Raw genomic sequence first — 11,269 nt, 5'->3', positions numbered from 1 at the left:
GACTGAGCAGCGGAACTGAAACCAACCCAACAATTAAGCAGCCTCCTCATCTTAACACCTTCAAAGACGGTAAAAAGTTGCACGTTGTTGACATGGTGGCTGTAACAGAAACAGAAATAGTGAGTTGATGTTCGTTTGTGATGTGTTCAGGTGATCCCGCTGGTGACGATCAAAACAATGAGCTGCTCATCACTTGCCATGGAGACATGACAAAGAGGTATGCTAGTAATGATGACAAAGAGGTATGTATGCCAGTACAGTAGTTCTCAAACTGCGGTCACGGGACAACTGTGAGCTATAACTCAGGGGTTTGTGAAATAAGTTGCAATAAATGTCTTTTATTTATTTATTTTTTTTTTTTTTTATTGTGTACCTACAAGCCGACCAACAAATATACTAAACCAATTACAGGCTTAGTCATCATCTCCTTTTTTTAATTTAATTTTTTATTTTTAACATTACAAGCTGATGCTCGATCCAATTTACTTCTGAAGTACAAATACTTCAGTACGTACAGTAATTACTCGGGATGCACCGAAAATGTTTGGCCAAAAATGTCACAAAAGTGTATTTTTGGTTTTGGGCTGAAAGACTTTTGTCGGCGAAACAAAGTGGCCAAAACAGGATGCAATTCTCTGGATAAAGCTTGGAGGGGCCACCGACAACAAAGTGGCGTGCTCCGTGGGCTTCTCAGTCTCGCTGTTAAGCAGTTATGACAGTCCATCAAAATATGGCTTAATCAGGCCTCGGCGGTCATAAAACAATAAAGATGCATATCTCAAAATAGCTCTTCCTTGATGAACATTTGATAGCTGGCCAGTAGACTTGGATAGCTTGCGTTCATACGTTTTGACAGACATTATGAACAGCCAATATGAAGGCAAGTTGCTCCACGCTGAACCAATCATGTGGCGTGAATAGAACCATATAAAGTTGGGTTGACACACAGAGTATATTAATTAAGCAATGTGCAACAAGCGCTAATGTTTGTAGCCTACTGCTGCAACTGTGGGAGATTAGTTTCTTGTGAGACATTACCAAACCAAAATAACTCGACACTGCCAAAATTTACAGGCCTTTCTTGTGAACGATGTCATCATGTACCCCACCCCCCTCGGAAAACAACAAAGAGATTGTTTTGCAAAAAACATGCTACCAGTAAGCGCATTTGAAAATATGGGATTCAAGTGAATAATTAAATTAATGCCAGGAAATGGAAAACTTGAAAGCTTTTGCATGAATAGATTATTCATGTTTATGAATATGTACGTTGTATTTGTCTTACACAGTTGTACAGTATAATGTGCAGGGATCTCGTTTGACGTGTGTCCTGTGTCTGAGATGCACAAGAATGAGCGAGGATGTATAAAGTAAGATCAATCAATGTATAAGGGAAAATGAAAGACTTTCACATTTTATAAATGTATGCCCCCATCGAGAGGTTATGAAAAAGCTGTACACTTTCATTCTAGTATGAGGTGTAGCCGACACGTTCATTCCAATATGACAGGCGTACATATTACTGCGTATATGTACAATTGTGCTCATAAGTTAACATACCCAGGCAGAATTTGTGAAATATTAAATCAACCATCGTTTAAGTTCTTTATGGTTCTGTTTTGTTTAATGATAATGCTTATCTGAAATGCTGGACAGTTTATTTTTGTTTTCTTTAAAGAATTGTACACATCTTACAAAATTCTGCCTGGGTAATCAAAAATATGAGCACAACTGTGTGTTTTCTCATTTACTAAATACAAGTAGGGCTGTGAATTTCAAAATAAGAGCAAGTAAACAAAAGTATTTCAAAATAAGAGCAAGTAAACAAAGTATTATGTGTTCAAATAAAGTGCTTAACTTCAGAATAATTACAGTGGGTATGGAAATTTGTCAGACCCCATTAAATTTTTTCACTTTGTTATATTGCAGCCATTTGTTAAAATGATTTAAGTTACAATTTTTTCCTCATTAATGTACACACAGCACCCCATATTGACAGAAACAATGGAATTGTTGAGATTTTTGCTGATTTATTAAAAAAGAAAAACTGAAATATCACACAGACATAAGTATTCAGACCCTTTGCTGTGACACTCATATATTTAACTCGGGTGCTGTCCATTTCTTCTGATCATCCTTAAGATGGTTCTACACCTTCATTGGAGTCCAGCTGTGTTTGATTATACTGATTGGACATGATTAGGAAAGCCTGTCTATATAAGACTTTACAGCCTGTGTATAAGACTTTACAGCACACAGTGCAGGTCAGAGAAAACGAGAATCATGAGGTCAAAGGAACTGCCTGAAGAGCTCAGAGACAGAACTGTGACAAGGCACAGATCTGACCATGGTTACAAAAAAATTTCTGCTGCACTTAAGGTTCCTAAGAGCACAGTGGCCTCCATAATCCTGAAATGGAAGATGTTTGGGACGATCAGAACGGGAGAAAGTTCTAGAAAGTCACCCATCACTGCAGCCCTCCACCAGTCGGGTCTTTATGGCAGAGTAGCTCGACGGAAGCCTCTCCTCAGTGCAAGACACGTGAAACCCCGCATGGAGTTTGCTAAAAAAAAAAAAAAAGACCTGAAGGACTCCCAAGATGGTGAGAAATAAGATTCTCTGGTCTGATGAGACCAAGATGGAAATTGTTGGCCTTAATTCTATGTGGCATGTGTGGAGAAAACCAAGCAGAGCTCATCACCTGTCCAATACAGTCCCAACAGTGAAGTGTGGTGGTGGCAGCATCATGCTGTGGGTGTGTTTTTCAGCTGCAGGGACAGGGAGACTGGTTGCAATCGAAGACAAGATGAATGCGGCCAAGTACAAGTAAGGATATCCTGGACGAAAACCTTCTCCAGAATGCTCAGAACCTCTGACAGGGGTGACGGTTCACCTTCAAAAAAGACAATGAGCACACAGCTAAATTACCGAAGGAGTGGCTTCAGAACAACTCCGTGACTGTTTTTGAATGGTCCAGACAGAGCCCTGACTTAAACCCAATTGAGCATTTCTGGAAAGACCTGAAAATGGCTGCCCACCAACGTTCACCATCCAACCTGACAGAACTGGAGAGAATCTGCAAGGAGGAACGGCAGACGATCCCCAAATCCAGGTGTGAAAAACTTGTTGCATCAGTCCCAAAAAGACTCATGGCTATCTTGTGTCAAAAGGGTGCTTCTCCTAAATACTCAGCATTATCTGGGTCTGCATTATACATGACAAATTACGGAAATATATTGAGAGACAGGGAGAGAGAGAGAGAGAGAGAGAGCGTGCACTGGATACCACAAAAATATTGTCAAAACAATATAAAAAAATATAGTAACAACTGTAATAATCTGCAGTATAGTGGGACAGCAAAGCAAGATCTGTGATATAGCGGAGGATTACTGTATATGTATTCCGTGATGATAAGTTGCAGGGAATCATTGTTCTAGGGCTGGGACTCACTGTTTCTAGACGTGCATCCTGGGACTCACGTAGTTTCAAGTGTGAAATGATCTATGAATGTGCCATGTCATGTTAAACCTTTGACAGAAAATAAACATTTCAATCAAAAGTATACGGGTAACTGGGAAGATTTAAGTTTCATATCGTGATATATATTAATATCGACTCATATGAAAAAAATATTGTGATAGGACTTAGAGAGGTTAGTACCGAGTTATGCCATAAATGCAATTTTACTTATACCTGGCATAAAAAGTTCTTTTTTAAGTTTTTGTGCCTTGGTTTCCTCATTTTTGGTTTCGGTTTGGGCCAAGAATTTTCATTTCGGTGCATCACTAGTAATTACACTTATAAAACCTATTTTATTAATTTTTTTACATTCACCTTTATTATGTTTCATTATGTTTTCTATACAATACATTGATATTTTTCTTAATTAATAAAATGTAACAAAAAATGTGTGCTTTGTTTCCGGAATGAATTTATGTATTGAAACTCATTTCAATGGGGAGAATGGATTTAATATATGAAAAATTTAGTTACAAGCTTGGTCATGGAAAGAATTAAACTTGTTAGTCTGGGGGGGGGGGGGGACAAATTAGTTTGACAACCACTGCGTTACTTGTCAATGTGTCACCTTGACGCCGCCGTTTGTCAGTCTGCACCCTCAGGTCCGCTGGTACCAGACGTCCACATCATTGAGCGTCACGCTGAAGATGAGGGACCCGCAGCGTCAGCGCTGCGACTTCCACCCCGACCGCGCAGTCTACAGGTCTGTCAGGACGCCGCTGCCCGTTGTTCGCGTGCCTCACTCGGCCATCGGCGGCCACTGGGGCCTTTTGGCCAGAGCTCTGTACACTGGAGGCAGTGGCTACATGTTTAGCAAGGCTCACTTTGTCTGAAGGGAGCGCTCACGCCCTCATCATGCTTGTGTTTTCAAATCATTTTACACTTGACTCATCATTCGGAGTCTGTCTACAAAAGCTGCTTGTCTTTTGTGCTACAGTGGCACCTTCACTTACAAGTGCCCCACTTAGGTTTTTCCAGTCGCGAACCATCACTTGGTTAATGTTGTGTGTATGTGATCATGTAGTTTATGCTTTATTCATTTTATTTATTTATATGTACTCATGTATTTATACAATACAAAGCTATTTTTCTTTATTAAAATTTTTTTGGGGGTCTGGAACAGATTAATGGCATTTCAAATCGTTTCAACAGGCAAAAGCGATTTGATATTTGAGGAAATTCTATTCAAAATTGGACACAGAACAAAAATAAACTTGTCAAGGTACCACTGTATATTGAAATAAGGATGACTGGCATAGTTGGAAAAAAGCATTTTTTGTTCTTACATTTTAAATTGGCCATATACCTGTAACAGACTGTTGAGCTGTCATCTTTTTCAAGAATGTTTCTCACTTTTAGTTTGTCTTGGTTGTCAACGTTTTTCTCAAGCTTGTAATAAAACCTTGATTCAATCGTTTAACATCACATGATTATTACTGTATTTTTCATTCATGACTGCTCGCTTGCTGTGCTAATATGTAGAACATATGTAATATGAGACGTCTTATTGAGAACACAATGTAGTACAGTATATTCAAAGTTACCCACTATAACAGTGAAAAAAAATGATTGAAGTGACAACAAGGTTCATAAAGAGCGAGCAGCGTACATTATAAGCCTTGATGTGTGTGTGTTCAGTGGAAACGTGGATGGTCGCCGCTACAGAGCAGATCTGGATCTCTACGCGGGCGTGTTGGCCGAGCGCTGCCGCTGCGAGTTGAAGTCCAGCGAGCCTGTCCTCACACTGGTCAAACGAGAGTGCGGCTACTGGCCCACGCTTCTCAGGAGCAAGGTGCTCATTGATGTCAACCCCTCGCATTCCCATCAAAGCAACATGTTGAGCCCATTGTGATTTTCCCCCACAGAACATTTTTGTGAGTTACGATATGGAGCACCTGGAGGAGGAGGAAGACAACGTGTCAACTCATAGTAAGCACATTACAAACACTCTTCAGTAGGCCTGGGTGATTAACTGATTTTATCCATTAATTTGAATTTAATAATAATAATTTTCTTTGAGCGGAATTATTTTCATATTCTTTCTCGTTTGATAAAAGCAAAAGTCGTAATTTATCCACAAGATGGAAACTTCTGTGCTTTGAGCCGCTAATATTTTGCAGCAGTGGCTGTGCCTAACCTGTACAATGTCACGTGAGAAAAGATTGTGAGAGAGCTGGCAATAGACGTGGATCAGCCAATACATAAAATTGGACAGGTCATTTGATGATGATAAATTGTTAATGATCGTGTTCACATACACTATTTCTATTTTCTTTGGAAGTTGATGCAAGTCAATGCTGTTAAAGGTTCCCCTCCATCAGAATCCATTTTTTACTGTTTTATGCATGACACGGTTCAAGTTTGACATCTGTGATTTGTCGATGGAATGCAAAATTTAATAAACGGCACGAGGCTTGCAAAATGGGTGGATTTGAAATCGCTGACATAGTAATGTAGTTTTGGCAATTAATGTTCAAAGTTCCTGCCGACTTCGTGGTTGGTACCCACTTTGTTGTTGGTGCCCACCCGCTCAACTCAGCGGAACAGCAACATGTCATTTCCAGGTTTTAAACAAGCGAGTCTCAGCCGCTGCCAAGCCTTAAAAATAGCCTATAAAGTATATGTGTTGTCTTTTACAACAACACTTATTCATACTATATTCATAATTTATGATGTAATCGTAGATGAAATAGCCAATCAGTGGGAGCGGACGACCAGCATAAACCTTCTTTTCATCAACGTCCTCTTTCGGCTTATATTTCCCCAGTAGGCCAACAATCCAACGCTTTGGCGAAATGTGCTTCACAATGATAGTACCGGGGGACAGGCGCCGGCTGCGATGGTTGCGCGTTGGAGGGGCTGAAATGGAGAGCAGAACAGGGAAGGAAAACAAAAAAATAAAGGAAACAATTATCAGATTTTTAGCACCACACATCTACTGACGGAAAAATAACCACCATAAGTCGGGTTTTGTGGCTCCACATACAATATACGTATACTGTATTGTATTATTTGTATACAACTCCAAAAGCATGGCGTGATTGTCGAGGAAGAATCGTATTGCCACAAAGAAAGTAAACGGGAGAATAAAGGAGAGACTAAGAACATTTTTACAGGCTGTTGGCAATGATTGAGCACCGTCGCTCAATGTACGCAGGGCCTTTCAGCTGCAAATATTCGCATTAAGTCATGATGTGAATGTCAGCGTTTGCTGTAATTGTTAATTGACGAGTGCTCAGAATGAGTGTGTGTGTTTGTGTACGTGTGTACTTCATCTATGTGCCCTGAGCAACCTCGGCACACGGGACACTGCTTTGTTGTTTAGGTGTCGCGTTTGTGGGCGACACGGGAGGAGACTACCACTTTGTCGACAGAGACAGCAGCACCGACAGCGACTCCACATGCTGAAGATTGTCAATTTTATGCTGCAAGGAGACATCCACCAAGCCCTTTGTGACAGTGCTTGTGTCACAACAAGAGGTTTGGATTCTAGAAGTCCTCCAAAAGACTGAAGAACATTGTAGAGATGTGACCAAAGCCGTAAAAAACAAAATCTGGACCGTGACCCACGAGGGTCCCATAAATTAACCCAGCTTGACATCGTCATTATGCAACGCAATTGGCTAGTTCCAAAATTGACCATATATAAGGAACATTTTCCACAGAAACCTCTAATTTATATATACAGTTCCGTGAAAAGGTATTTGCCCCCTTCTCAAATTATTATTTTTTGCATAGTTTCCCCACTTTAAGATGTCAAACAAACATAAAATGCAGCTTTTTAAATGATTTCATTTATTAAGAAAAAAAACCTCTTCAAAGCCACCTGGCCTCGTGTAGAAAAAGTATTTACCACCCTTATTAAATCATGAATGTGGCTAAACACATTTAAATAGAACCCGTCTGAAAAAAGGAAGTTGGAAAAAGTTCTCAAAAAACTGCAACAAATGCCACAGTGCTCATCTTTTGCAAAAAAAAAAAAATAAAGAAACATCTGAATGATTCCCAAAACTTACGGGGAATATTCTGTAGACTGATGAGACGAAAGTTGAACTTTTTGGAAGGTGTGTGTCTCGAGACATCTGGCAAAAATGTAACACAGCATTTCAGAAAAAGAACCTACAGTATCAACATTCAAACATGGTGGCCGTAGTGTGATGGTCTGGGGCTGCTTACTCCTTCAGGACCTGAACGACTTGCTGTGATTGATGGAACCATAATTCTTCACCAGAAAATCCTGAAGTAGAATGTTCGGCCATCATTTTGTGACCTATTTCCACAGAGATGTGAAAGACTCATTGGCAGTTTGAGAAAACGCTTGATTTCAGTTTTTGCTCCTGAGGGTAGCCCAGTTTTTGAATGGGGATTTTATTTATTAAGGAAAGAAAAAAAACAACTATTCAAAAGCTACTTGGCTCTGTGTGAAAAAGTAATGGCCCCCTAAACCTAAAAACTGGTTGGGCCACCCTCTTCAGTTTTCTATTACTGGCAATGAGTCTTGAAGATCTCTGTGGAGATATTTCAGCCCACTTTGCTTTGCAGAATTGTTGTAATCCAGCAATACTGGACGGTTTTCAAGCATGAGCAGCCTTTTTAAGGTCATGCCACCGCATTTCAATCGGATTCAAGTCCGGACTTTGACTAGGCCACTCCATAACCTTCTCCCTCCGAGCCATTCATAAGTTGACTTGCTGTTGTGTTTTGGATCGTTGTTCTGCAGCTGAAGCCAAGTGCGCTTCAGCGTGTGGTCACCAACTGTTGACCAAACATTCTCCTTCAGGATTTTCTGGTAAAGAGCAGAATTAATGGTTCCATCAATCACAGTAAGTCGTCCAAGTCCTGAAAGTGAAAAGCAGCCCCAGACCATCATACTACCCCCCACCATGTTTGAATGTTGGTATGATGTTATTTTTCTGAACTGCTGTGTTACATTTACGCCAGATGTCGCGAGACACACACCTTCCAAAAAGTTCAACTTTTGTCTCGTCAGTCCATAGAATATTCCTTGAAAAGTCTTGGGGAAACAATCAGATGTTTCCTGTGCTCTTGGAGTCATTTTTGTAGGCTGGCCACTCTTGGGAAGGTTCACCACTGTTCCATGTTTGTGGATATCTGTTCTCACTGTGGTTTGCTGGAGTGCTAAAGCTTTAGAAATGACTTTGTAACGATTTCCAGACTGATGTCAATTATTTTATTTCTCATCGGTTCTTGAATTTCTTTGGGCTGTGGCATTTTGTTGCCATTTTTTTTTGAGGATTTATTATTTTAATTTTTTCCCCAACTTAATTTTGTCAGATTCTAGTTAGATTTCTTGATTGAACAAATCTGGAGGTCATCAGGCTTGGGTGTGGTCAGTGAAAATGAACTCATCTTTAAAATAAAATAAAAAGTGATTAGCCACAGATAATTCATGATTTAACAAGGGGGTCAATTATTTTTTTCACCCACGGCCAGGTAGATTAGAATATTTTTTCTATCCTAAAATGATAATTAAAAAACTGCATTGTATGGTTATCTTTGTCCGATATTTACATTTGTTTGATCATCGTAACGTTAAAGTGTTGGTACTATGCAAAAAAGAATTTGAGAAGGGGGGGCAAATTCTTTTTTTGTGGCACCGTACATTGAATAAAACAATACGCGAGTTGAGTGCGTGGGCGTCAGTTGTGGCCGTAGCAGCTAGTTTATGAATGTGTTTATTACATGTATATTTAGTTACCGTTTGTTCAATAAAGCGATTGAAACCTCTATCCTTGAACACTTTTGGGGGCATTACAATTCGTTCAAACTAGCAGTGGCAGGCTATATTTATTTAAAAAGGATCCCCATTAGCTTATGTCATCGGGGTTTGATTATCTTCCTGGGGTCCACATTTAATCAACAATACATAAATCTGTATCATACATCAGTACAGTAGTTACACTTGATTCATCGATTCACTCGTTACCCAAACTACATGCTACATAGTTGAACAAAAGTAAACTAACACAAAACTCACCAGTTGTTAATCTGATACGGTGTGAAAAGAAAGTTAGAAAATCAAAAAAATTATTTTGATCCTCAAGCAGCACCTCTCAGATGCAAAGTATCACATAGATAATAATAAAATCAAATAAATAATTTGAAAAAAGTAAAATAAAACAAAGCAATAACTTGACATTAATAAGTGTAACTTTTGTTTCTTTTTAAGTTAATGAAATAAAAAAAGAATTCCTGGCAGATATCGAGTGCTATTTCATTCCATATTGAATCATGGTCTGAGCATATAAGTTTAACCTTGTCAACTTGTTTAAAAGGTTCTTTGGATATATAGTATGTAGATTCAGTTTAGTTTGTTATTAGACCTGAAAACAATACTCTTAGGTCTTTGGTCTATTAAAAACTAGCTTGTTTAATCATGTAATCCATCCTTGCACTAATTCCAATTCCTTTGATAAAACTATATACGTTATACATTTTCGCTGCAATAAATTAGCATCGATACCTTGTGTTGGCGATCTTGAATGTGCTGTTGTACTACACAATGCACTCTCTCTTCTTTTTTAAGTGTGAAATGATGCCAAACTTCGGACATTCTTTTCCGCACTCTTTCGTCCTGGCTTGGCAGTGTTTTGTTCGCTCCAAACATAGCTGTTGGAGTAACGGCAAAAAAGTTTAACATTGGTGTCATCGGACCTTAATACATTTTCCCACATGCGTTTGGCAGATTTCAAGTGTTTTTATTTTGTTTGTAAGATAAGCCCCAGACATATGAAGAAGACAGGAGATTGTTGCCACATGTACAACCCCAATTCCAATGAAGTTGGGACCTTGTGTTAAACAAATAAAAACAGAATACAATGACTTGCAAATCATGTTCAACCTATATTTAATTGAATACACTACAAAGACATTTAATTTTCAAACTGATAAACTTGATTTTAGCAAATAATCATTAACTTAGAATGTTATGGCTGCAACAGATTCCAAAAAAGACTGAGAAAAGTTGAGGAATGCTCATCACATCCCACAGGTCCAATCCATCCATTTTCTACCGCTGATCCGAGGTCGCGGGGGCAATAGCTTTAGCAGGGACGCCTAGAATTCCCTCTCCCCAACCACTCCATCCAGCTCCTCCGGGGGGATCCCAGGCCAGCCGAAGGACGTAGTCTCTCCGGGGTCTCCTCCCGGTGGGACATGCCCGGAACACCTCACCAGGGAGGCATCCGAATCAGATGCCCCAGCCACCTCATCTGGCTCCTCTCGATGTGGAGGAGCAGCGGCTGTAGTCTGAGATCCTCCCGGATGACAGAGCTTCTCACCCTATCTCTAAGGGAGAACCCGGACACCCTGCAGAGGAAACTCATTTCGGCCGCTTGTATCCAGGATCTCGTTCTTTCGGTCACGACCCACAGCTTGTGACCATAGGTGAGGGTAGGACTGTAGATCGACCGATAAATCGAGAGCTTCGCCTTTCGGCTTAGCTCCTTCTTTATCACAATGGATCAATACAATGTCCGCATCACTGCAGACGCTGCACCGATCCGCCTGTCGATCTCCCGTTCCATTCTTCCCTAACTCGTGAAGTAGATCCCAATCTACTTAAACTCCTCCACTTGGGGCAGGATTTCATCCCCGACCCGGAGAGGGCACGCCGCCCTTTTCCGACTGAGGACCATGCTCTCAGATTTGGAGGTGCTGCTTCACACTCAGCTGCGAACTGCTCCAGTGAGAGTTGGAGATCACGGCTTGATGAAGCCAACAGAACCAG

The 11,269-nt window shown here is 40.2% G+C and overlaps 1 protein-coding gene across 2 annotated transcripts in view; it reads left to right on the top strand.

The window, feature by feature from the left end:
• The window catches only part of tdrd12 (tudor domain containing 12), a 47,084-nt gene extending 37,817 nt beyond the window's left edge, over nt 1-9,267 (top strand). For both annotated transcript variants that reach the window (XM_061764988.1, XM_061764989.1), the window contains 6 exons: nt 11-69; nt 151-217; nt 4,109-4,222; nt 5,158-5,311; nt 5,385-5,448; nt 6,845-9,267. In XM_061764988.1, coding sequence (XP_061620972.1) covers nt 11-69; nt 151-217; nt 4,109-4,222; nt 5,158-5,311; nt 5,385-5,448; nt 6,845-6,927 — 541 coding nt within the window. In that variant the 3' untranslated portion in view covers nt 6,928-9,267. The remainder of the gene's footprint in view (nt 1-10; nt 70-150; nt 218-4,108; nt 4,223-5,157; nt 5,312-5,384; nt 5,449-6,844) is intronic.
• The last annotated feature ends 2,002 nt before the right edge of the window (nt 9,268-11,269 follow it).

The sequence above is a fragment of the Phyllopteryx taeniolatus genome, unplaced genomic scaffold (genome assembly GCF_024500385.1).
Source record: "Phyllopteryx taeniolatus isolate TA_2022b unplaced genomic scaffold, UOR_Ptae_1.2 contig_24, whole genome shotgun sequence".
Taxonomy (NCBI): Eukaryota; Metazoa; Chordata; class Actinopteri; order Syngnathiformes; family Syngnathidae; genus Phyllopteryx; species Phyllopteryx taeniolatus.
Note: the sequence above shows the minus strand (reverse complement) of the source record. Positions and strands in the feature narration are given on the sequence as shown.